The sequence below is a fragment of the Falco naumanni genome, chromosome 1 (assembly GCF_017639655.2).
Source record: "Falco naumanni isolate bFalNau1 chromosome 1, bFalNau1.pat, whole genome shotgun sequence".
Lineage (NCBI taxonomy): Eukaryota > Metazoa > Chordata > Aves > Falconiformes > Falconidae > Falco > Falco naumanni.
This window is the reverse complement of record NC_054054.1, coordinates 110,470,439-110,497,586: the sequence shown is the minus strand read 5'-3', so window position 1 is coordinate 110,497,586 and position 27,148 is coordinate 110,470,439. Positions and strand designations below refer to the sequence as shown.

The following is a 27,148-nucleotide window of genomic DNA, read 5'->3' as shown; positions in this document are numbered from 1 at the left end:
TCTCCTAACTTCCTATCAGACCCTCCAATGATGGAATCTTCACATGATTTTCTTATAACCCCATTATTTCTGGAACATTTTGAAAAACACTTTTTTTTTAATCTAATCTCTTAAACTAAAAAAAAAAAAAGCCTTACTTACCACAGCATGAGAACCTGGAATAAAATTATTACAGCTTGAATATTAATTGTCCAGTATACTTACTAAAATTAAGCAATTAAATATTTAAAAGATACTACATTCCCCCCTCCCCCCCCCCCCCCCAATAACCTGCAGAAGGATTCTCAAGGGTAGGTAAGAAAGGATCTCACATGCAGCCACTGTGCTTCTAAGTCATCACTGAACTCTCTTCAGATCTATCAAAATTACAACACAGAAAAATGTGAGAACTGCTAAATTAATGTGGTTTAGCGCACTAGTTCTTCAGACTTATTTATAAGGAAAGGTCTCACTCATGTACACAGGCACACAGTTTAAAGATTAAATAGGCTAATTCTAAAAAATACTGAACAGGATGTTCTCAAAAGGAAAACAACTTAAAACTCAGAACAGCTAAAATTTCTTGGTACTTCGTTCTATGCTAGACAAACTGCAAAGAACTGCTGTATGTGCACTCACACTTGTGGATTGACAAATACATATAAGCTTAATGAAAACAGTACAGAAACGTCAAAGCAGGTAAACAGCTATTAAAAATTATCTGACAAGAACTGACACTTTAATCTGCATCCACAGTATTTAATTTGTTTGAATAATATAGTTACAGATAAACAGGTTCACTCCATATACAATTACCGATACCTTTTTTTAATACAGCTCATATTCCAGTACATCAACACTATTTTATTTACAAGGTATTTATGTACATTAACATCTTTCTAAAGTCAGTGCATTGTCAATAAGTTTTATACAATAATTTACAAAGTGAATGTAGTTAATAGTTAACTTAATAAATTTACTACTAATTCATGAATTAATTTAATTTAAAAAATTAATTACAACCAATGTAACAAACACAGAAGATCAAATAACATTAGTAGATTGTGCTACCTGCTTAAATAAAACATTTTAAAGGAAATCAGTTGAAAATCTTTCACTTTTCATGGAGTTTGCAGAGGGAGGAGCAGACAAATGGGCACTGAAAAAGCTTCTAACCTAGAAATTCACAAGTCATGTTTGATTTTTTTCAGTATCAATGTTTAGATCACTTTAAAGATAAAAGACCATATAGGATAGGGAGCAACACTTACAAGTAAGAAAATACTTATTTTGGAACTGATCTGTTGCCCTCAAAGAGGCACGACCTCCAATAAAGGCAAGGGTTTTTTTGCCTGAGCGAAGGCAGCAAGATCAGCTGATACAATTTCTGAAATGGACAGAACTCGGATCTTTCTGGAAATTATAAACTTACTGGTAGGTTTGGCATTCTTGTAAAACACATTAAAATGAACCCAAACATTTATTTCAGAGATCAACCGTGTAAATATCAATTTTGTTAGTGAAGATAAAAAATCTAAAGAATTTGGAAGATAACACATGACAAAATTAGTAAGCTGCTTAGACTCAGCTGAAGAACAAAAGGCCAAAAGGCTGAAACTTTTATTTTCATTCAGATATGCAAAAAATTTAACACTGAAATTGTTTAAAGAAATACCTGCTCAAAAATAACCATCTTTTTTCCAGTCTCTGCTAAGACTCAGTCATGCTTTCCTTCATGCATTAAGCCTGTTGACTTAAAAGAGCATGTTGCAAGGGCACGGAAAGCAATTCTGGTTTAATTGCAAGTATATGCATAACCTGTCGCAAAACCAGAAAATTTGAAAAGGCAACCAAATTTTGGGAAAAAAAAGAAGAAGAAAAAAAAGAAACTCCATCAAATTATGAAACGAATGGAAAAAAATATCCATCCATGAATGCTACGATCGCTACCTGACAGCCACAGCTTCTTATTTGTTTGAAATACACAGTGGATAATTCACAGCCATTCACTCCAGAGCCCTTACAATAACAAAAACAAACTATGTTTCTGAATTTAATTATATGAATTTTTAAAAGTGCAAATTCAAAAGCAACACCAGTCATGAAACATAAGCTCAAGCATCTTTCCTTCCAAAAGCTGGGAACATTTTGTGCAATGTGCACATTTTAAGACACCATGCGTGTAATCACAACTACTCTCTTCAACCTGAAGTTTCTTCTTGAGGCATCTCAGAAGTCTGAGACAGCACTCTTCAGGCAGAAAAGCCATTCCTGAAACATGTTGATCTGCACAGCCAACACACAGAGAAAACACAATTATAATAAACCATTCAAGCGTAGAAATTAATCTCTTCTCAAATTATGATTTGGTTGTGCTCCCAACATACAGAAAAGAAAGCAACTGACACACATTAGTGGTGGCAAAACCGGAAGCTTCTCTTACTCTTGATGATAATTCTTTAAGTTTGTGCACTTTTCCTTCTCTTGCTTTCCCTGTTTTGCCAATAAAATGCAATAAAACTGCAGGAAAAAGGAGGTAGCAATATCATGTTGTCCAAAAGACAACACTACAATTTTTTTTCCCCATTATCTTAAACCTAAAGAGAGCCTTAGGGGTTTGTTAGAACGGTTGGTAAACTCTGCACTACTTCATTTAGCTCTTATTTGGACTATTTAATTTAGCTCTTATTTGGTCCTAGTCGGCTTTTCTCAAACCATTTTATTTAAAGGCCAATGGCAGTCTCAGCCTGATGTCTAACATCAGAAATGTTTAGAGCATGTAGTGAGATAACAGAACAAAACAATACTATCTTTATATTAACTGCTATTTAATTAGGGGTTTCTTTTTGTGCTTTCAGATCACAGGGTACAATAACTACACTTAGGTTATCTGTTTCAGTGACATTTTTGCCAAATTTAAGTTTCAGGATGTCATCCCTCACATTCTCAAAACAGTCCATGGAAGACCATCTGCTTACTGTAAAACACAGTACTTCTTATAATCAGACTCAAAATCTTCATCCATGCTGCTCGTGTCTGCCATCTTTTTGCCATCTATCTTTGGCAGAAATTGTGCATAGTCTACCCCCTGCTGCTCGTAGAAAAGAATGTAGGCAGAGTCGGTGTCGATTTCATCAGGATGCAATTCCTGAGAAAGAGAAAAACAGTGTCTCAAATATGCAATGGGACAACTGTGTTACCGTCACTGAACTTAAATACACACAATAACTTAAAATACACACAACTGCCCTAGAAACAGTATTTTTAACCAGCCACTTACAACAGGAAGAATCACATTTTCTGTCTCCCTTATTATAGCTATCAGGCGCCGTTATTTACTTGAAAAGTACGACAGATTTTATAGTGATAAATGCAAATACTTTGAAATGTCAGAACTTAATTATTCAGTAATTGAATACAAAACTGCTAGCATCATGAAGAAATATTCTTGGACTTCCATTTTTAGTCATTTTTCCATCTTTGTACAAAATAAGCATCTTTCCTTAACCACAGTAGCAGCTGATGAACAGATGTTAACTTGAAAAAAATTTCACGTCGAATTTCAGTTAACAATTTTAATATTTATCCGACACAACTTTTGAGATACTTATGATTTCAAAGAACAGTTCTCACCAGATGTAAATTTCTTTGGCTCTAGGTAACCAAGACAAAAATTATTTGCGACAAAAATAAATGGTTTACCTTACAGCTACTGTCATTGTAGCAGTACCACTTGTTGTTTGGGTTTTTGGCATAAGTGACGTAATGACCCCCTCCCATAATTCCTGAATGGCACTGAAGAAAATGAAGAAGAAAATAAATTCTAGATCAAACATCAAACCCCAGAATTCACAGAATACATTCTTCACAAATCATGATCTTTAAGTGAACAGTGCTTCATGACAATTAATACATCTGGAGCTGACTAACTTTATATATTTAAGCAGAAAAAACACTATGCAAAGATACACTTTTCAGTTGTACTTAGTTTTATGGCAAATTTATACGCTGACAATGGCCCTGCTTTGTTCTTCTCAATAGTTTCCTACTTTCTGTAGTGAAAACAGTAGAGTAAATGCATTTAGTCAAAACAAATGGCACGCAAAGATAGTTTACTTCCATCAAAAAAAGTCAACTTACCGAAATTGCATATAGATTGTAAATAGGGTTAACGCACACTTCTTCTCTTTGGTCATCTGTAATATCATCCTCGCTGTGGTTATCAATTTGACCATTGATACTGCCATTACTATATGCATTCTGCTCACAGATGTATCCGTTGGCTAGAGTCATCTCATTGTCCTGAGCAGTATATAGTTCACTCTGGCTACCACCCAAAATCTGCCCTCTGGTAAGAGCATCACCTTGATTAGAAGTAAATCTCTGCTCCTGGTCAGTACCGTTCTCTTTACTTGCATCCAGATTTTCTTTGCTACTTGACAGTTTGTTTTTACCCAGTTGTGGTAGCCGCAGGCGCCCTTTACCTCTTCCTAAAGTCCTTGGGCTACTATTTGGGCTACTGTTTTTACTTGAAGGACAGCTGGCTCCACTCTTCCTCCCCAAAGATGGAGATGCTATAACAGAAAACACGTGGACTACTAAGATAAGTGAACTTGTAGTCTACTTTTTTTTAGAAGTGTTTTTTTCAATAACCAAACATTGAAACCCACTGTTTTGCTACAACTAATAAGTACATAGAGGTAAAACTATCTTTGCATACACACATACATCCACCTATAAACCGAAATTTAACTCTCTTATGCAGGATCACATTCCTCACTCTTAATCCAGCCCACTTACACAAGCAGACAGTGCCAACATCTACTGTTACTGCATAATATTTTTTTTTCCTTTCCTTTTTTTTTTTTAATTTAAATTATAAAGCTTCACTAAGCTTTCTACGGCACACAATAACAGAAATCGGAAACAAGCATTTCAAGGTAAATTTTGGCCGAAGAAACATTAAAACTATGTTCATAATATAATTTTCCCCCCCCTCCAATTTATCAGTATTAACTGGAATTTTCCCTAATTATTACCCACCTTTGATATTATTCAAGACAGTAGTGTTAAGGGAAGATGGACTTCTGTTCAGTGTATCTCCTTCCCCGGGTGGGTAAGTGATCTGCAGATCTGCTTTTCTAGACTCCCCTTGGAGAGTCCGTGGTTCAGGAAGGCTGTCAACCTGAAGTGTTAGCTGCTTTCTTTGAAACTGACTTGGATCCCTTTGTACCAAAAAGGCACTTGGGTCAAAATTTTCTCTGGGAAATTTAACAATTTTCTGAGATTTTATCCAGCGTCCATTTACGAACTGAAATCTTTTCAGGTGAATGATCTAAGGAGAAACACGTGAAAGAAAATTAAAGGGGAACAATTACATCACACTGAGTAATTTCACTGTTTAAAAATACTTTTTCATGAAACACACACATTTTTATCATACGCTGATAAAAAAACCCAGTAATAACGCTGTCTGTTACAATTTGGATTTTGGGATCAAACTGGTAAAATATGGAACTAATATTTTCATGGGGAAGTGACGGAAAAGGTTGCTTCAATTCATTGATCAGCACCGCACGTTCGGAATAACGTACCGAATTTGAAAAGTGACAAATGCAGGTGTTACACAACTAGACAAAAGATGAGGTTACTGGAAAGACTGCCTGAGTGTGAATTCTATGTCAGAACAGATGACACAATGCAAAACACCACAATTTCTTGTAATGTATCAGCTAAAAAGATTCAGAAGGATCTGAGGCTTGCTTTATTTGCCTGCATTACAGAAATGCATGAAGCAAACTACGTCAATACCCCTCCTGAGACTGTGAACAAAAGCAAATCCTACTCAGAACAAGGAGACATACCTAGCAACTGAAATTTGTGATCAATGTACTTTGGTTTTGTTGCTGTAGAGGAAAATTACACAAGCTCATACCAAAATTGGGGGAAGTCTCCAAAGATCCAGTTTTTTGGTGGCCAAACAATGGGTCTTGCATTTGGAACAGTAGTACATCTCATCCTCCCCTAGTTCTTCCTCACTGGTGAAGGCTCTAAGACAACTATCCAGATTGATGGGCTCTGCTTGGGCTCGTCGGCTTTGTTCAACACTTTCATGTTCTTCCACAATCTGAAGTGAGATAAAACTGTATCTGACTTGGAAACATATACATACTGCTCAGAGGAAGCCTCTATTCACAGTATCACACAAATATCATCATATAGTTACTTAGGTTTAAAGATTAAAACTAGATGCACTAAGTTTTAGCAGATATTTTATTTCAGTTATGAAGAGGCAGACATACAAATAATGCACTGTCCTTATTCTTGAGTTTTGCTTACAAAATTATCCTTAAAGCACAAGTTTATAGACTCATCTCACAAATTTGAACCGCTATTCTAGATTCATTTGCCTATAGGCTTACCTTTTGATATGTTTTGTTGACTGTCTATAGCACTGGTGTGCTTAGAAAATTTATCAAATTAACATATTTTATAATACATTGTGGAGACTAGATCCTAAGCAACGCACAACATGCAGACAATACACTGTTGAGGTTTCTTAAAAGCTTCCATTCCACATTACGGTCACGTAAGAAGTCTAACATTAAGACATTAATGTATCCAGAAAGTGGTGAAATGGGCTGTGCTTCAGAGCTATTAACAAACAACAAAGGGTTTACATTGAAATTTTACCCGTTCTTGTGACGTCTGGTAGCGCAGATGGAGTGCTGTTGGATCCCAGTCTACAGCAATGTAAGCATTCCCGACACACGCTCTATCTTCTGTGCACTCAATTTTACAGCCACGGCAAAATCTAAATCAAGAAGTTAGATGTGGTAAGTAAACTGTCTAATAACTAAGTTTTACATTACATCACACTTCAATTCCGCTCCTTGTTTTTTAACATATGCACTCTCAAAGACGCAGGCCGTGCCTCCAGTGTAAAAGAGGCATTTTTACAAAACAATAATCAGTGTCAGTTTGCTGTTTTAATACAGGATTTGAGAAATGGAAGCAGTTGGGTGAGCTCAACCATCCACCTGTGTATAATGCTGACCAAGCCCACCTACAACACCCAAAAACTACAATGCTCTGTCTCCACAAGTATTTTACATCATGATAGCTAATGTACTTGATTTATGCAGCTGTAAGACTTTTTTTTTTTTAATGAATATATGGCCTGAATATCTTCCAGCAAGGCTCTGGAATTTTTATTAGCATGTCTTTGTGTAGGTAAAAACCCAAGCACGCTTCCAAGGTGAATTTCTAATTGTCTGTTGTAGTCCTTACTCTTCAAATGGCACAGGAACTAGCCAGGGTAGATCATATACATCTAAAAGTTTGGCTTCATATGAAGCCCCTACAAATCATCCAAATATGTACACATATGTGCTTACATATATATACACACATGCACACAGAATATTGTAAGGGGTTAGAAGGTTTTTGATAATCACATCTGTCTCCTAATTTAAAGTTTCTGTGTCAGCACGGAGTTCAGCTCTCCAAGGCATAAAAGCTATATTACAGTGAAAGTCTGCCATGTGAGAGTTTTGCCTAAATTAGATTACAGATTCTTATTGTTTGATATTACCTCTGAAGTCTGAAATGTATCACAAACCCATTACCATAAATTACCTTTTTGCTGGAGTGATTCCCTCCCTTAAACCTAAAAAGGACAATTTACCTGTACCACGGACACCAAGCACAAGAATTTCCATCCTTCTGAACAACCCTTAGGGTGAATGGATACTGATACCCCATGCTATCATCACTGAAACAGAAGAGAATGCAACGTGAAAAGTGAGCACTCATTCAGACTGCCAATTACCTTCCTTCACTATCTTGCTATGTTTACTTTAAAAAAAAAAAATTGCCCTCAAAATCATAATTTTTATTAGATTGTGCTATAAAAACAAGACTTGCCTTTACTTCGCTCCAATTTGTCAGATACAATTAACTATCAACAACTGCATGACAATAAATCAACCGATTTGTGTAAAGCCAACCTTTAAATGCAGCTAGGAGGTACAGTACGTTTACATTAATTATTGCCATTATTATGAGAAATCATAGCTGATAAAGATGAAGGTGAATATAGTTTTAAACCTTGTCACCAAGTCTAAGCCACTGTATTATGTCATTCAAGCCAAGGACCGAGATGCCAGACTCACCAGTCCTGTGCATGATTACTGGCTTCCTGAGGCGGGAGAGGGCTGGCCAGCCTGGAAACCTGAATCCACACTGCATCATACAGGTCTCTCTTCCGTGTATGAACTGTACAAGGAACAATTAGTGGCATTCCAAAGAGACTAGGACGATTCTTCTGAGATGAAAGAAAATATAATTCTGTCCGCATCTGTGTATGTGAAATAAAAGAATGACTCAGATATGAGTACGCATTAACTCACGTTACCGTAATTACTAGGATGCTGACCTTGTTACTTATTTCAGGCTTTGGCAATTAAAATAAAGCATTAATTCTCTATTGAAAGTACCCTATTTCAACATTTTTTCCCAGTATTAAATACTGTAAATTTTGATCACTGACTTAAACTTTTTTGCATTTATATATTAAGACAATGTTGTTTAGGTATTAGATGACATTAAACATAGATCTGTAATTCAACCATGTAAATATTTTATATTTTGTATAATGTATATTTCTTACTTTTCCCATCACATGGTAATATTGTAATGAAGACATGCACCTAATGACACTAATGCCTGTCCCCAGATGACCCCTACACTAGGCAAGCCAATGTTTGCTAGAGAAAGAACACTTCTCTCTAAACCTAAAGGAGACACTACAGATTTGTACTCAACTTATTCCAAGCAGACAAATTAACCTTCATGCTACATCCTCCATTTATAAGGAAGATTTAACACACCAGTTTAATGACACTGAGGTACAGCCAAAGCTACTACATTCCACAAGTGTTATACAGGTAAGATTATTATGCATTGGTAAGATTTTTGACAATGACAAACACGGATTTTTGGAACAGTTTCCACAAACCACTTCCACTGGTTTTTTAGCTGTATGACTAAAGCTTGTAATGGCTCAAAAGCATTATACCCACGCCTACAAGATTCTGCAAAATCTGAATCAAGGTAACAGTGGTAACAGTGGTTAGTGGCCACTGCTTGAGAGAATAAAGCAAAAGGCCCCGTACAAACACACGGTGAAGAGGGCAGTCAAATGGCCTCCTGGCCCATATCCACCAGGCTCTAAACACCACCAGGCTCTGAAGTCTGGACACAGTGCATACAGAACACGAGGCTGTCTGAGGTGTTCAGTCATCCAGCTTTGACATTTAGAGTTCAACTTCAGCACTGATGCTTTTACAAAGAGTAGTTCACGCCAACAGAATGACCCAGGAATGTACTATATAGCTTCACTCTGTTTCTGTGCAAGAAATAAGGCTTTTCCACATACTGGGAAAGAAATGCATTTCTAGTAGCTCCTCTAATTAGAATTTTTTCTGCTCAAAGAGTCTGGAACATTTAATCAGGGAGTTAGTGAACGCCCAAGTATGTATCTCAGCATTAAAGAACTGGGAAGCATGCCAGTACTAAGGAAAGAAAAATACACCAACGCTAGACATAACTATTTAAATTTACAAGAGTTGTGTTTCTATAGAACTTGGCGCCCACTTAAGAGGAAAATGTATTCACTCCCTCTTCTTAAGAAATAAAGATTAATTTATCATACGGACATTGAAAAAAATCCTCACTGGCTTTCCTTCAAAGTGTGTTACGTGAACAGTTTATAACAAATGCAAAATGTACTAACCATTTTCCTGTGGACTGCAATTATATACCCTGTACAGGGACTATCCGAGAGCACGGGCACGTGACCGTTGAGAGTCCAGTTGGCAAGGTTACGCTCTGTTCCACATGGCACTACAGTATTTGGCATTCCGTTTGGAATGAGGGTTGGTTTAGGAAGGTCCCCATTCATCATTATGTTGGGTGCTCCATTAGCTGGTGGCCCAGTCGAGACATCTGTTGACAGACGATTTACACCCTCAATTATCTACAGTAACCAGAACTGATCACATGATTTTTATCCTTTCCACCCTGTTCAATGCATTTCAGGAAATATCTTCTACTCTCCTTAAGACCAACATCTAACCTTTATTTGCCTACAACTTCGCAAAATCAGAGCATGCAAGAGCAAAGAACAGCAGAGGTGTTTACAACCCATATAAGAAACCACAAGCAATAAAAGCAAAACCACACACCACACTTCCAATTTTTTACTTGTCCTGCCTTAAAGCCAATCCACAAGCAATAAAACATTTTGTTCAAGACATCTTGCGTCTTGAACTGAAGTAAGTATATAGCAACCTTCAGACTGCTATTCTGGGCATGATCCTAAAAAGGATCACAGATCATCAGTAAATGATCTGAGACTGCACACAGCTCCTTTGTGGATCAGAACTTTTATTTGTCTTGTCTTTAATCTTTAATGTTTACTTAGTAATAAGTAATAAGGTTTTCTCATGAATGTCTCCAGTACGTAAGCACTGTGCATTTTAAATGAGGATTAAATGCACTTAAATAAAGGAAAATAAGTATGTTTTGCTTTACCTGTCTGCACAGGACTTGATGCTGATGTAGGGGATCCTGGAATTGGTATTTCAAATGCACACAAAAACCCACTCACTGATAACCGGACTTTCTGGTTGTCTTGAGGAAAGTTCTTCAGCAAAAAAGGGGAAGTTAGTCAGACCTGCATATAATGCTATCCGTGACTCTGAATGTGTTCTGTTCTTTTGAAAATAACGTATCTATCAGCTCATCCTTCCCCTCCCAGCTGCTTTCTTGCACCTCTCCAGAAGGAAAAAAGGAAGCCAACAAGGACACTCCTTTGCAGATCTCTGCACCAAGACCTGAAAGAGTTTTTACTGGTTCTCTAAACAGACTGACAGCCCCTAGTTTCAAGCAGCTTTAATCATATTTAATGAGAGCAAAAAAATGTACACATATATACATACACACTATGCAGAACTAAGCCAGTCATTACTTATGCCTCCGATATCTTGAGCGTTTAAACTCATCACAGCACTCTAACTTGAGATTTATTACCTGAAGATTATTTTATCCTTTTTTTCCTAAAAATATCAGTAGTAATCAATTCAATTAAACTTCTGCAAGCTTCTACATCACTAATAATTTTGTTTACAAGTAGTTTATTTTGGTTCAGTTTAGTTTGATTTTATATCTATTTAAAACAAGCCAAAGCATACTTTAAGAATGAAATAGAAGTTCATATAGAGCTATAGCTAAGCTGACTTTATCATACTTTAAGTTAAATTATTTCACAGTTCTTCTAAACAAAGCTTAATGCCAAAAAGATGGTAGTACGTCGCTGTACACAAATAACAAACAAAACCACCAAAGGTATGCTACAGCAATACTTAATTTTTTTTCTTCTTACCTTTATATTGGAGCTATGCACTTCTGCAAGTAGAATCTGTTCCGGTTTCAGCCCGCAGAGTTCACTTAACTGTTTTTTCAAACCTGTATACTTTTCATCCATGTTCAACCTCAAGCCATATCGAACAGGAGTAGTACCATCTAATTTAATTACTTTAAAGGGGAAAAGAAACACACTGGTCAGCAAACCAGGAAAGTTTTAATGAGAACAATATATTACAGCTACTTACTTAGTAGAAAGTATTTTTTCCCCACTTGAAGATATGATTTTAAAATATTTTTTTAACCAGTTCAACTTTCAAGGCTTGAGACAAATGTCAGAAATCTCTTGCCGCATAGGCAGTAGAAAATGGTTTCAAAATCTGTTTCACTTTTTTATCATCTTTGCTTCTTTGCCCACAATACATCAGTTTTTCATAGCATAGTTCATGACCCATAAAGTAATTTGTGTTTGTAGACTCCCCCCAGCCCTTCTTTTTTCACTCTGTGCAGATTTAAAGACAACCTTCACGACACAGTGAACAGAAGGAAAGTTCTCAGAATCTCCATTTTGTATGTTTCTGCATTAAGTCATTTAGTCAAGACTGAAATGGGCCATCTATGCTCTCTTTTTAAAGGGTTTACTTTAACTGTATTTCAATGAAAATTTGGGTACTCTATTATATTACAATGGTTATACTATTTTTAAAAGTAAGTACCACACCAACGAAATCTGGATGTTTCCTAGATGTTCTATATATACAATTTTTATTTTAGTAATGACAAGTTTATAGGGAATTAAACACTACTACTCACCTGTAATTTCTAGGTGCATGTAGCTATCCATTGGCAAAGGCAAGGATAAAAAATTAAAAGGGTCAAATCTAACACTTATATGTCCACAAGTTTTACATTTTACTTGTGACTTCAGCTGCCCATGAAATAAATCCACAACAATGGATCTGTTTCTTCTCAGATGGTTTTCCCAGGCCTAAAGTGAAGTATGACACAACAACACAAAGTTAGAAACTGAAGACTATTTGCTTGAACTACAGAAAGTAGTTTCATGGGAAGTCAAATGATTTCCATAGAAGTTGTTTACCAATTTCTAATAAATAGGAAGTATTTCATTTCAACATGAATAAAGAAAAGTTAATTCAATTAACACTATAATCAAGGTACAACATCATTTAAAGTACTTCTGAAAGGACCATCGGGTATCTTGAAATATTTTGATGCTCCACAATTCTGAAAAGTTGTTCAAAGTGACTGTGAAGTATCATCTCTATACCTTTATTATAATACCTAAACCTCATTTTCAGCTCAAAGGTGAAACTGACTCCTCAAATCAGAGATATAACAAGTTCCAAAAGACAGCAGAGTCCTGAAAAAGTACTGCAACAGCCAGCCTCATCAAAAACTTAGCAGCTTAGTACTGTAAGGAAAAAAAAAAAGCAAACAAACCCCAGCCCCAAAAAGTTTTAACTCATACCTCTGCTGCTACTTCCCAGTCTGGTCGACCATCACTGTCTTTCAGTTCAACATATGGCTTATCATGAACTCTGTTCAAATCCTCATGAAGACCATCCAAAAGAAAAGCCAGAAGCTCCTGTGAGTCTTGCTGTTGAAAGCCATTAAATCTTGGTGCATATTTTGCTATTGTCCACTATAAAACAAAAGCCAGAAAGTTATTTTAACGTCATGTAATAAAAGCTGTAAGAATAAAGCAAAATATTTTAGACAAGACACCTGCTGTCAACGAGCACAAATTCAATTGCCAGGAATTAAAGATAACCCTCTACGCTTTCAAAACAGAAGACCGTTCACAGGCAAATACATAATCTTTTGTCCATAACAAGTGCTATAAAAGCCACATCTTATACCACAGCCTCTGATTCACACCACGTAACTCCTCTGAACTTACAACCACTGAATCATGATTATATTCCACAGAAAGCGGCTCAAGTCCTGAGCACCAGGACCGATGAATCCTGGCCTCCTGGAAATGTGCACCTCACCCCTGCACAGCCCCTTCCTGAAAACCTCCCCTACGTTCCTTACAGGTGAGAAAGCAAATTCTGTGATCCGTTTCAAGTAACATCTGTGATAACGAACTGCCCAGGATACGGTCACTGGCTTCACAGCCAACTTCTAACATTTGAAACCTGTGTCCAAGTTTCCTTCCCTTTCTCTAGGGGAGACACTGATTTGAGGCCAAGAGCCACTACAATACAGGTAACACCAGGAAAAACTGCATTAAATAATTCCTGCTAGTCACAGAAATTCTTGCTTTCCATCTTTAAAAAACACACATCAGAGGCTCACCCGCAGCTTTAACGGTGCTATATTCTTCTGAGTTCCGCTCCACAGCTCCTGAACCAAATCCCCATAGCACTTGGCCATGTGTCCTTTCATTCCTATTGGATTTGTCCTAGAAACCAAGAAGTAATTAAGGCCATACTAAAATTTAAACAAAGTTCATGCATAGGGATAAACAAGGAAGTGCAAAGGCTTCTTGCTGAACTGTTTTAACTCTCCCAGAAACAAAACAGGTTTCATTTTCGTGCATCTAATCTAGTATCTGCTGTAAAGCTGACAGTTGATAACACTGAACTTAAGAGGATTTATTCAACGTGTCTACTTCTGATAGCTGGAACTCATTTTAAAGAAATGTTACAGCATCTAAAATGCCAATAGTCTCAAATAAAAAATTACCTGTTAAGTTCATAAAGATGTCTTCCAGAGATGAAATACCTTGTTAGAGGTTGTGTATTACTGACACACTGGATGCTGGAGTTCATGAAGCATGTGTTACCCAGATTGCTTAATCCAGTAGCACCCTTTTCAGTAGGAACTGAGAAAAAGAAAACATAATTATACCAATTGTGCAGATGTGAACAATTCAGAATGGTATATCAGTAAAGTTAAGAATATGACCTTTTCACAGTAACCAGTTCAATTTAACCTGCTCCCAATTACGAAACTACAGCTGGCAGAGATGAAACAGAGGACCAGCCTGTTCAAAACACCTTCTCTCTCAACTCTACTTAAGTTAATAGAAATTGAGGTATTTTGTTGTATCTGATCCACCACGGACCTCAGTACAATTCATACAAACTATTTTCAGTTTGTATGTATTCAGTAAATAATTATGGTACTGAAATTTCTGGATTGATTTGTTAAAATCTTAACTATTCCTTACCTTAAAAAAATTTCCCAGATAATAAACACAAACCTCGGAATTTGTTATGTACCATTTGCCAGTGCTGCATCTGAACATCTACAAATTTATCTGTCTATACATCCAACACTTGCACATTTCCAGCATCTAAGTTAATACAACAGAAAGAACAAGCCAAGCAGCACAGGTGTAAAAGACCTCTTCCGATGCTAAGAGGGCTTATACTAAAAATAATTGTTTCAACATAATATAGCCTCTCGGATTTCTCTTCTCATCATAATTCAATTACTATGCTGAAACACTTACCTTTATGTCTGTCTATTTTACTGCTGTTTGCTATAAAAGACATCTCTTCCGGCCAGCTCATGTCTTTGTTTCGAACTAGAAAGAGATATGGTATAAGGATTTTTTAAAATTCTTTGTTACTTGCTCCAGAGAGCTTATGCAGCTGAAAAGGTTTAATTAAAATTTTCTAATATTTAATTGAGAATAGAAAATTGCTTATTTTTAGTTATTATTTTTGCTAGGTTTTATTTCATTGTTTCCAATCATTATTGGAAATCATTCTAATACTGGCATCATTCCAGTAACATCTTTAGGAAGCAGCCTTGAGACTTCCAGTGGATTACAAGTTTTCAGTACTTATTCTAATATTTAGTATGTATCCCCCAGATCTGAACAGATCTGTTCACTTCATGAGTGATCACTAATATTTTTTGTTGTTATGAATCACCAAAAGATTAAAGTGCATTTCAAAAGACGGACAAAATATATCTGTTTCAAGATAAAGCGGGACAAAAACCCACAAGCTTTTCTAAACTAGCTTTACCACCGCCTCTCCACAGGTCCCCTCTGTAGACCTCCCCTTAGCATGGACACAAGCATACAGTGAAGTGGCTTAAAGGACATGGCTGAATAGAGGAAAAGGGAGTAATTTTTCACTAGATCGCTTCTCACAGCCAGCTCCTCAGATAGGTCTCAAGTAGCTGTCCACGGGTACGGCAGCTGGCATCACAGACAGCAGAAAGGCAGGCTGGTTCTTTCGTGGCAGTGCTGACTTAATGCCTGTTTGTTTATTGAACGACAGCCTTGGGGTTCTGTTTCACCTGATACAGCAAGGTGCCGTCCCTCTCCCCTCTCGCCACATAAATTCCCATTTCTTCTCTTGTGTCTGGTGATTAATGCAGGCACACAATGAACTGCATCATCCACTCTACCAGTTTTAACTTGATTAAATGTGAGCTAAGCCAAATGACAAAAGGGATGAGTCCATCCAGCACACCAGCCTGAGGTGCAATATAAAGCTACGTTAAGTTAAACCTGTACAGACACGACATCAGACCCAGATTTCTATAGCACCTCTGTGATGTAAGGACAACGACAGAGTGGATTAAATATGTATACTTCTGTTTCTCGTATACAAAAATTAGCCAAAAGGTCAAACTAGGCGAAAACTCAGCTGATCTGTGCACCCTGCTACCTTGGACAAAGGCTTAACGTACTTGTGACTGACAGCACTGCCTCGCGTAGTAGCGCATGGCAGGAGTATGAGACACGAGAGACATAAATTGAAACAAGAAAGGCTGAGATTGTTTACAACGCCTTTTTGCCATGACAAGAGTCAGTCAAGCAGTCAAGTCCAAATGCATTAGGCTCTCTCCAGATGTGAAAATAAAAGCAGCTTCTAATGAAAATCTTAGCAACAAAACTGACATGGACTGAAACACGCTGTTTTCTCCAACTTTTGCTTTATGAGTAAGAATGTATACATGCAAACACTGTAACCTGAACTCTGGTAAAATTAGTGAAAGAAAAATCAGATAATGAAAAAGCCTCAGATGCCTCGTACAGAGATTTGTTTAATCTCTGGTATTTTAGTTATTACTGTAGGAATAGCGGATTATTTGAAGCTTTGGTATTTCTTCCTGTATTTCTTTCAATACATACATAGAAAAAGACATCTATTTACACATACTCTTCATTCTCAAAATACTTCCAAAACCAAAATATTTTGGTATTAGGCCTATATATTTGGGTAGTTCGGGCAATTACAGAAACGGGTACTATATGCAATTTATTAACCATACATATACTTATATAAAACTATCAATTTTTAGTAAAGCATTTATAGGCCCTTTTTATACCTTCTATTACTAAATGCTGCTCATCTTGGATTTTAAGATACTCCAGTCTGTGATCTTCATCATCCAGCAAAGTAAGATAGTTCTGCAGAAGAAAAAATAATCATATAGTTACTACTTCTAGATTTTAAATACTCTGAGGATATTTTAATCTCAAAGCAATGAAATCAAAACAGTATTAACAATTTCTTCACAAAAATGAGAACACCAGTTTTGTACCTAAGTTAATTAAATACAGTAGTTCACTGATCTCCACAAGCATCTAGTTCAATGCTTTAATGTTAAGTGGTATTTCTTTAGAATGAGAGAATTACACGTACTTAATGGTTTGGAGGAATGCATTCTGCTTGTTCATTGTGATTTGTTCACATGCACATTTGAAAAAGATCCTGGATGGCTGCTGGCTTCTGTGCCAACAGGAGCCTATAGCATCACGTGTGGCACTGAAAGAATATACTTCTATTTTTATTTAAAACAGTTTCTATGAAATTTCATATCAAGCCTTTCAATAGGTCAACGAATTGCTAATTTTTAAATACACCACAAGATAATTAAATGTTTATCAGGCTAACAGGAAAACAAAAGATAATTTTTCTGGGTTACGAACATTTCACTGTTTGGAGTGCACAAAAAAAAAAAAAATATCTAGAAAGCAAGTGGCAAGAGTTTTCAAACCTGGGCAGTTAAACTGCAAAGGGAACTTACATCCACTTGTTTTTGTTTTTTTTTTTCTGTGCATGTACATGTAATAATTTCTAGGAAAAAAAAAAAAAAAAAGAGATATACAACATCCAACAGCTGATTAAAAAAAAACCACAACCCAAACCCAACATTACCTCACTATTGTATAACCAGAGACGCATATCTTCTTCTTTTATACGTAACCTCTGGGAGAGATATTCATGTATCTCCTTAATTGTTTGCATTCGACTGAAGCAGCCAGTGTAAGCCAACACTCTTTTTAAAGGAGCATTCGGTGAAGGTACATTCCCTGGATTCACAATCATAAGAAAAGGGCAAAAGATAATGTACATACCCATAGGCCAACTGAAATCAGATCAGTAACTTATACACTATATATACAATAAGCATATTTTGTCAAAGTAGTACAGAGTTCTAGTGCTTCTGTATATGGATAAAATAATGACTTAGATTGAAAGGTAGTTGTTACTAACCCCTTGGGACAACAAATTTGCTATCATAAAGCAGACAGATTTACCTCCCTTCTTACCAAAACCTGGTAGAAAATTGCTCCCCAAAGATTCTCATAGAAAATAAATAACTTAAAAGAAGATTTAAAAGACTGGACTATTCTGTTAAAGACAGAGTATCAGGGTCAATGGTAATTTTCAAAATAAAGGACTTCAAAATTTTATGAGAAATTAAATAAAAATTAAGGTAAGAGAAAAATCAGTCTGACTGTTCTTGGAAGCAGCGTGACTTTGCTTCAGCTCTTCCATGGAGATGAATGCTGATCTGTGAAGATGAAATCAGCCTGGCAGTTTCACAAGAAAAGTATTCCTAATAACTAAATTTCTCAAAGCATATTCTGTGAAGATGCCTAGGATTTTCACCAGAATTTCTAAACAATCTCATGTTTACAACACAAATTAATTCCATCAGTTGAGATTGTTGCTCTTTTCCATAATATGAGCTCATCTTTAAATAAAACATTTGCACAAGAGGTGAGACCAACTTTACATGCTTTATTCCTTGAGCTTCCTTGGTTTAAAATTAGGAAGTTTCCAGCTCCTCAGAGAGACAGGTCTATAACACATTCATGAAAAACTTATTACACAGCCAAACCCAATCGGGTGACTGCATTGCTTAAGTAACCACAGAAGTGACACTGTTCTACTTTCACTGTCAAAAGAGTAAAATAAAATAAATAGTACCATATGAAAAGATGCAGTATTACATGCAATTTGACAAAAGAGTAAAACTAAATTGTAATCATCAGTCAGTAAAGCATCAGTTTTGCCCCAGTATACCAAGCAAAGTACTCATTTTTTTGTAAAGAAAACAAAAAAGCATTTTCTGAGATTAGGGATCAGAGGATTAGTTGTAAGATTACAGCAAGAAAGCGTATTTGAAAACTCAAAAAGATTAATAACTGATTGGACAAATAAATTAGTGCAGAGCAAAATAATTCCAAATCAAGATCAAATTTGGCACATCAGAAGATTCTCTTTATTTGAATTTGGGCGTTTTAGGATGTCCAAACAAAGCACTTCCCATTTTATTAGGTCAAGTAGGAAAAATGAATTTGGGTAGCAGGCAGTTTCTGTAGCGGATCTTGATCGAGCAGGCAGCCGCTATCTACATGTTAAGTTTTAGATTCTACTGAAGCAGTGAAAAATGGAGCATCTGCATGAGGTTTTTAAACATAGGCTAACACTAGCAAGACTAAAGAATTTAATTTTCTGAAGTCAGGTGAGCCCATTTCTGGACATATGTTACTGTGGATGCAGATATACATCGGTGTGCATCCAAATGCACACGCATGTGAACATCATTTATTTCTTCAAACCTCTTGTGCAAGGCAAGTATGCAACTGTGCACACAAATGGGTAACCGAAAACAAAACCTGCAACACTTCTCAGATGAAATGTGAAGCTGCAATCTAAAGACTATTCTTACAGCCCATTACTCGTGCAATCTTCTGGCAAGCATTACCATCACAATTATGGCACATATGTTTCAGTTTGAAGTTTACACTTTCTACAGTATTGTCTTTCTGAACTGCATCAAATAACAGCCTTCATATTCCATTAACTCTATCACTTTCTAGAGAGTATTAAACAATTTGGGGCATTAAAGCCTAGCTGGCCAAGTAACTCGGAACCAACTGGCTGAACAATGATTTCATTTATTCTAGCACTGTGCTATCAGATACACACACAGAGCCCAATGCACAGGTGCATCTATTCTATGGCTACAAAATTAATTACCAACAGGAATAATGAGATCTGCCCTTCTGGGTTGTTTTGTTTATGCAGTGCTCATTTTTCACCTTCAGCTCACCAATCTATTTGCAGTAACTATGCAACTTAACGGACTTCATTGAAAATGCTCCCTCACGCCTCTTCCTTCCAAGAGAAGATAGCAGGAAAGCCTTTAAATCATTACCAAATGCTGATTGTGCCTTACAGTTGATTAGCTGGTGTACAAGCACAGTGGCAGCAAGCTTCTACAGCTGTGGGTCTCGCTTTCTTAGAAACTGCGCACTTGTATTCTTGCTGCATTCTTAAGTTACCTCTAGGTAAATGCTGAGGAAACATTCTCAGGCTCATCATACCCATATTCACCCAGATGTTGGACTGCTGCGTTCGAGTGGCAGGCTGCTGTCTCAGGAAGAGCAGATAGCGAGGAAATAACTCTAGCTCAGGCACATTTGTTTTGCTGTTTTTGATCACCTAGTAAAGATGTTTAAAACGTATTTTAGAGACCGCTGTTCCAAACATATAGGAAATCCCAACAGGAGCAGGAAGTAATCGTTAAAGCAGATGGTTAAAAATATAAACAATGTTTTACTGGGAGATGAGAAATCTTCTGAACTTATTACGGGGTGTCTTAGGCAAATATCCACAGGAATAACAATTCAGTGATTTGTAAGGCCTTTTTGAAGCTTATTAGTTGCAAATCATCAAAAGCAAACACCATACTCAGTGGAGCACAGCTTCCTGTGCCATACTATAGAAAAAAACCCTGAAATATATTTTCCTGAAGTATATGTGCATCTACAACAAACCTCAATAATTCTACACTGTGTATACTTCAATATAAAAGTTTCACAATTGTTGAAAAAACACATGAGCTGAATAAGACATTTGTTCTCAACTTCCTGAACTATGAGCTTTGTATTGCAAGTTTGTAGACTGAAACTTACTTTTGTTACGTTCTGATATGCTGACAAAAACAGCTGAAACTACCCCAGAATACGACTTGCAGCTTTTCAGTCACCATTTTTACAAAGATTTTGTAGATCCGTGCAAACATAGGCATACATAAATGGCAGGAATGTTCACTATTTTTGTGACCATGTGAAGCAGGAGAAAACACTCGGTTTAAGATGCGAGAAACAATAAAATGCACTGAAGTAGCATTCAGTTACAACAAAAGCAATATGACGACATTTTCTGGAAAAAAACAACATAATAGTCCCTTACTGTGGGGTGGGAAACTGGGACTGTAAGTGCCTGTATAGATGGTAGTAAGTAATCAAATGGGCTTTAAGAATTCAAGTGCTCAGATAACCAAGGGTCAAAGCGTTGCTTAATTATGGACTGTAAAGCTACAGCTTACATAGGTAGTATTTATATTTTTCTGCAGACAGGATATCCAAACTAAAATTCTCTCATTCTGTATAGATGTCTCTCTTCTAATGACCCTATTGCAAATATTTCAAGCACATTAGTTTATGTATAAAGAGATGTGGCCTTTCCTGTATCACGAAAGGTGTTGTTTCCATGGAGAATGTGTGGGAGAAAGGTAACAGAAGCCAGTGATTTTTCACTGTAAAATAATTACCACTACTATGGCTAACAGACCAAATCATCAAAAATCATACAGCTAACTCTCTCCACTTGTGACACTGTGTACTTGCAACACCAATCACCAAATCTCTATTGCTATCATTAAAAAATAAAAAAATTTAAAAAATCCTCTCACTTCCTTTTTTTAAGTGTTGTTCCTATAAGAGACTACCTGACACAGAATAAACCAACCACTATACAAAATAAATATACTCAACAGAAACTGAAGAAAGTTCCCAATGTTTCTAAGTGAACAGACTAAATGACATTCATTTTTCTTGCCTCTAACATCAGCCTACTTCTCTATAAATTCAGTATTAATAATTCAAGGCATGCCAGCTTTAGCTCCAAATGATTATGACCTGTTAATTGTTTTGCAATATTACACACAGAGAAACAGAGAGATAGCCCAATAAATTGTGAGCAAATTGTATGATTCAACAATGGCTACTGCTATATAATTACTGCTTCTCTCTCACAAACAGTTACTGTTTTAACTTCAATCAAAAAAAAAATATCTCATTGAGATAACACAGACTATTAGTCCACTTAGTCAATTCCTTTTAATATATGGCACTTTCATATTTGAAAATTATATTCTGCAATACATTCCGCATTGAGCCCCAAATGAATTTTTAATTAAATATTTTACAGCTTTAATATATAAAATACTAGTGTTAGTTACAAAAAGTAACTTTGGTTCTTCAAGGTGTTTTTTTTAAAATAAACTGTTATGCAAAGAAGTACAAATACCACCTTATCTTTGATAGGCTCTTGCTAATTAGTTAAATTTTATTACAAGGCTTTAAGTGACTACAGGTAATTAAATAATTGTTGATATAAAAATGCAGTATTACTGATTTATAAATATATTTTTCTTACACAATTAAACACTTCTGTTAATTGTCTGTAAAACTACTTCACAATTTTATTGTGATTCATTGGCTTTTCTGCTTACTATCAAATGTAAGAAATGTGAAAATTCACTACATCGGAATTATTTCCTGACAAATAAGTATTCCTCAAATTTGGAGAAGTGTTACTGATTTTGTGCAGAAGGAGAATGGTCATCACTTGCCTCACCAGTAAGATTTTCTGGTACTCATTAGAAAAAATGAAGGCAATTATCATAATACTAGAAGAAGAACGACACAAAAGAACTATTTATTTTAACAAACGATATGCTCAAAATAACAACTGGTATTCCTATGGTCAAAATATATAATACCTGCAACAAAATTCAAAGCTGAAGAATTAAAACAAGATGGGACCAACTGGATGAGCATATCAGGTGAGATCCCTTTTGGTGAGGTCTTTGCTTTTAGCACGGAATAGTTGACCATGATTGTGCTAATGTGCCTTAGACAACAGATGCCAATTCACTTTTAGCATCTATTTCTTGAGGAATTACTTATGATAAATGCTTTATTGAAAAACCTTTGACTAAAAGCTGTACAACTTCACCAGTCTGTGCAGTACTCAAAAGCTGATATGCTCATACACAAATTCTTTTTAGGAATAACTACTCCTGCAGCTTGTAGCTACAGCTCAGAAGTGCTTCTGAGCAACCATTTTAACAAAGAAAAGTCTTAGTTTTCTTCACTGGGATCACCTATTGCTATCTGCTTTTTAGATCATCACCAAATGTTTTCTATGACACTGAACTTGAAGGACAGCAACTGTTAACTTTCCCCCACTTCCTGAAGTTGTGAGAAAGGCAGGCGTTTTCAAAGCTGCAGGTGTCTCAGTTTTAACACTATTGTTTTTGCAGAACAGTTGAAAATTTATCTTGGCTTTTAAAGACGAGTGTTTTGATGCCAAGTCTTTTAAACTGATCTCAAGTCTACTTTTGCCTGCTTTAGTAATCATGATCATTTGAGCAGCATTTCTGTCCTCTTGCAGTATCTCCTGGGGATTATTTCCCAGGGATTGTGCTGCAAACCTCCTGGTAAATATCCACAACTTTCTATCCATGTCCATTTCTGAGACGGCTTTTTCCCAGCTTGCTCTTCAAGACTTTTCATTTAGACTACCCATTTTGAATGAAATGGGAGATGACCATAAAATATTACCTTGTGCAACTGGCAGAAGCTTGGACACATTAGGTTGTTTGTATTATCTTGGAGGTTATGGCAAGTTAACAGCATCTATAATCACAACTTACCGGCCTGGGCAAGGACAGATTTGCTCCATACCAATGGTAAAGTGCTCTCCAGACTGGTTCTGGTACCATTATGTAGTCCTTTCCTTCAATCAGTTGTGGAGATCGCTTTAATCTTCCACCCTCCATTGTTAACGATGCAGCCTTTAAACAAAAAGAACTTTGTCAAATCTCAAGTGGAAAAAATAGCATGTAGCTGCAATGATTTTACTTCATGATCACAGAAGGCTTTTTAATTATTCAAAAAAATTTATGCAGCAATTTGCAACTGCTTTTCACACTGAAAGATGGTATTTAAATGTAACAATAATTAAAGCTCAAGTTTCACTATTTACTATTTCTCTAAGTAGTTATCTGGTATAAAATTCATACTATGTTTCTTTTGTCACCTATGCTGACAACTCATATACTGCATAGAGAAATCCAATCTATGCTCATCATTGATGGTGCTGGGCTGTGTTTTATGTTTTGTTTGCATAAACACTGGGAAAACTGTCAGTTTTGTTTCACTATTTAGTTAACTATTTTCTGTTTTTATACAACAGCAATAAATGCTTGTATTTAGATTGAAAATACTGAAGTGTTTAATTACTAAAATATTTTAAACTTAATGCTTAAAGCTGTGTTTTCATATGTCTTTTTCATTTATAAGTCTTGTTTAAGAAAATTTTGAATACTTGTCTTCCCACAAAACACTCAGTAGTAGTAGCCTCAGAAGAGGAACACAATTTTTTCCTCTTAAGAGTAAGAAACTCAGATTTTGTTATATGACAAAGAAGTGCTAATATATAAGTAAGCCACTAGCTGAAAAAGACCCCACAAACATAAAAAGCTGTGACAGAAGTATGCTAAAAGATACTTTTCCTACATTGACATCACTCAGATGTATTTACCTTCACTGGTTCTTGTGTTACTAGGGGTTGGTTATCAATAGCTCCTGGTTTCTGAGGATTAAGCTGTAGCAAAGTACTCCCATTGGTTCCAAGGAAACACTGGTTATTATTGTCCGAAGTATTATGCTGCCTAGCAAAGCATACATCAGTCCCTGGTGTGCCAGGGTAAAGAGTATCTGTAACAGAATACAAGGAAAAAAAATAAAAATCCTCTGTTTCAGTTCATGACTCCATAAACCATAAATGAATGAGTTAAATTCTTGTATCCTTTTTTTGTTTGTTTTTAAAAAAAGATTGTTGAAGAAGTTGGCTAACCTTCACACTTCGGTGATACTTGCAACTCTTCCAAACTACAGAGTGGCAAATTACAGAGTGACAAATTATCGTCAGAAAAGGTGACGAAGAGGATATATGATATCCAAATACCAAAGCAGATATCTACACAAATACCTGTTTGAAAATAGCTTAACTAGGTTTGCCGGTACAAATGTGTTTAGCATCTGCTTATTATCTGTTGTTTGAATACCAGACTCCTGAAAATCTTGTATACAAACCTGAATATATATGAAATAATGCCCAATTTTTATTTTTTTGTCCTTGAAAAGGAAGATGTTTATATTCTGATAAAATCTCCTTTGGTTATGCAGAACACTAAATCTAAATTTCACGTTAATAAAAAGAACAAACTTATAATGTAAAACTTGTCTCCCTTCCTGCCCTTCCTCTATCTTTTCCAACACCCACCCCAAAAACAATCACAGTAATTTATCTATTTTAAATTGAAGTTACAGTTTTAAGACACAGATTTTAAAATACCAGATGCAACATTCAGCTGTCTTGTAAGAAAAAACCCAACATCTCAAATTCTCACAAGAACAAAAATCTCTTCTTTCAAAAGATGGCTCCTAGAATCTGCATAAACTCATTTAGATCACATGCCCGGTAAAATTGTAAGCATGCTTTCCCTAATATTTTTTTTTCCTGCTTCTTTCCTCTTTGTAGTATCTGAGGTCATCTCGTTGGAAGACATAATACAATGCCCAATTAGGTATGACCTAGAAACAACTTAATGTGAAGAGAGGGGGGGGGGAAAAATCCACTCAGAAAATAAATGATAGGAGAAAAACCATCTTGAAAGCAATTCTGGAAACTACTCATAGCATAAAAGATGAATTGCTGTTTAAGCAAAACTGTTTCTTGTTTATCCACCACAGACTAAAAAATCCTAGTAATTCACCAACGTCCACTTGTAGGCCACTACTGCAATCTAAACCATGTTATCTTTTCGCCTGGAGGAATCTATGCGGCATGTAGTTTTCTCTAAACCTGTTCTACATTAAACCTCCAAGGAAATAAGATGTTATGCTTACTGCTGCTAGTAGTCTCTGAGGCTTCTGATGCAGTAGAAATATTATCTGAAAACTTTTCTTCTGTTGCACTGAAGTAATTAAGACCTCCCATTTTGTCTTCTCCCTGTTCTGAAGTATTGGCTGCAGCAGCTATGAGCGAATTCTTACCTCCACTCAAGACAGACGAAGGCTCTATCACAACAGGGTTTGCATCCTAAAATTGGTAGGAAGTAGAAAAGTTAATTATAAGCCGATATCAAAGACGTTTAGCACCAGCCAAACCAATCACCAAAATTCACAGCTGCATGACCACTTTTGTATATCACAGTGCGCATTATAGGAAAAAATATTTTCTACACCTACTGATGAAAAACCTGCAGAAACTAACAGTCAAAATTGTTACAACCAACTGAATAAACTCTGCCGTACAATATAAAAATGGTGAAATACCAGAATTATTTTCTCTATCTAGGTACATAAAAAGACAACCATTTTAGACAGCTGTAACTAGACTAAATATTTGAAGATTTGTCGTTGTTGAATTTCATGGGATTAAATGAGAACAGCTAGCACAAGATAAAAAAAAACCCCATGGTTTCCTCAAACCTGCAACATTTTAGTCTTCCCTAACTTCGTTTTGAAACAAAGTTCCTTCGTCTCCTTTGGAGAAAGAATTTGCAAATGCAATCTGGCTCACACTTAGGCAAAATATAAGCGGAGAAAAAAAAAATATATATCTGTGTCCTCCACCAAGAGTGTAACTTGCCTGCCCAGTACAGACAACATGTAAGAAGAATCCTACTCAATTTATAGCACCAGTCACAGCGAGAAACAGCAAGAAATGAGAAAACAGAAAAGGGTATTAACTGAGCCTTAGAGAGGAAAGAAGAAAATCCACGCAATAAACATCACTATAACAACACTGAAAAAAAGGGATGTTTCCTGATTTAATTGTCCCCTATTTATCATGTAACTAAACATTATATCTTGTCAAATTACAAAACTGTGCATTAAATTGAGATGTATAAAATAAGGCTAAAATGTATGTTGGAATTAATGTAATAATTTCTAGAGTTTTACGGAAATTCTGAGTGTCCTCTTTGCTCAAGAGGCAGAGTGACTAATGGCATTGTGCTATTATGCAAAGGATTAGGTATGAAACCATGTGCACAGCTGAGTGCTTATACTATGACGAGGATTAAATTAACTAGTATTTCAGGTATTTAAGCCTTCGTTTGTCCAATTCACTGTGCACAAAGAAAAACTAATTACATGGTTAGTTAATGCATACATTGCAGTTTCTGAGTATTTTTAGTTATTTGATTTTATAAAACAACTCAAATACTTACATGATTACTTATCACTATATAAAAAAACCTTTTGAGAAATAGTTTATTTCCCTTGTGTAACCTGCAAAAAGTACTTATCACCACCTCAAATTTTATTAAATACGTTTTCTTTTGGGTAAGTTCATAGCCATACTTT

The 27,148-nt window shown here is 36.0% G+C and overlaps 1 protein-coding gene across 5 annotated transcripts in view; it reads right to left on the bottom strand.

Moving 5' to 3' along the window:
* Positions 1 to 711: 711 nt before the first annotated feature.
* The window catches only part of USP32 (ubiquitin specific peptidase 32), an 81,165-nt gene continuing 54,728 nt past the window's right edge, over positions 712 to 27,148 (bottom strand). For 3 of the 5 annotated variants that reach the window (XM_040618804.1, XM_040618831.1, XM_040618822.1), the window contains 22 exons: positions 25,685 to 25,877; positions 24,315 to 24,490; positions 23,425 to 23,565; positions 19,982 to 20,141; positions 17,562 to 17,716; positions 16,729 to 16,810; positions 14,891 to 14,965; positions 14,119 to 14,257; positions 13,729 to 13,834; positions 12,896 to 13,069; positions 12,220 to 12,394; positions 11,426 to 11,577; positions 10,576 to 10,687; positions 9,776 to 9,987; positions 8,154 to 8,338; positions 7,667 to 7,753; positions 6,673 to 6,793; positions 5,915 to 6,106; positions 5,023 to 5,314; positions 4,120 to 4,553; positions 3,682 to 3,774; positions 712 to 3,127 (listed from right to left, as the gene is read on the bottom strand). In XM_040618804.1, coding sequence (XP_040474738.1) covers positions 2,954 to 3,127; positions 3,682 to 3,774; positions 4,120 to 4,553; positions 5,023 to 5,314; positions 5,915 to 6,106; positions 6,673 to 6,793; positions 7,667 to 7,753; positions 8,154 to 8,338; positions 9,776 to 9,987; positions 10,576 to 10,687; positions 11,426 to 11,577; positions 12,220 to 12,394; positions 12,896 to 13,069; positions 13,729 to 13,834; positions 14,119 to 14,257; positions 14,891 to 14,965; positions 16,729 to 16,810; positions 17,562 to 17,716; positions 19,982 to 20,141; positions 23,425 to 23,565; positions 24,315 to 24,490; positions 25,685 to 25,877 — 3,630 coding nt within the window. In that variant the 3' untranslated portion in view covers positions 712 to 2,953. The remainder of the gene's footprint in view (positions 3,128 to 3,681; positions 3,775 to 4,119; positions 4,554 to 5,022; positions 5,315 to 5,914; positions 6,107 to 6,672; positions 6,794 to 7,666; positions 7,754 to 8,153; positions 8,339 to 9,775; positions 9,988 to 10,575; positions 10,688 to 11,425; positions 11,578 to 12,219; positions 12,395 to 12,895; positions 13,070 to 13,728; positions 13,835 to 14,118; positions 14,258 to 14,890; positions 14,966 to 16,728; positions 16,811 to 17,561; positions 17,717 to 19,981; positions 20,142 to 23,424; positions 23,566 to 24,314; positions 24,491 to 25,684; positions 25,878 to 27,148) is intronic. The other 2 variants (XM_040618795.1, XM_040618814.1) reach the window with 2 other exon arrangements.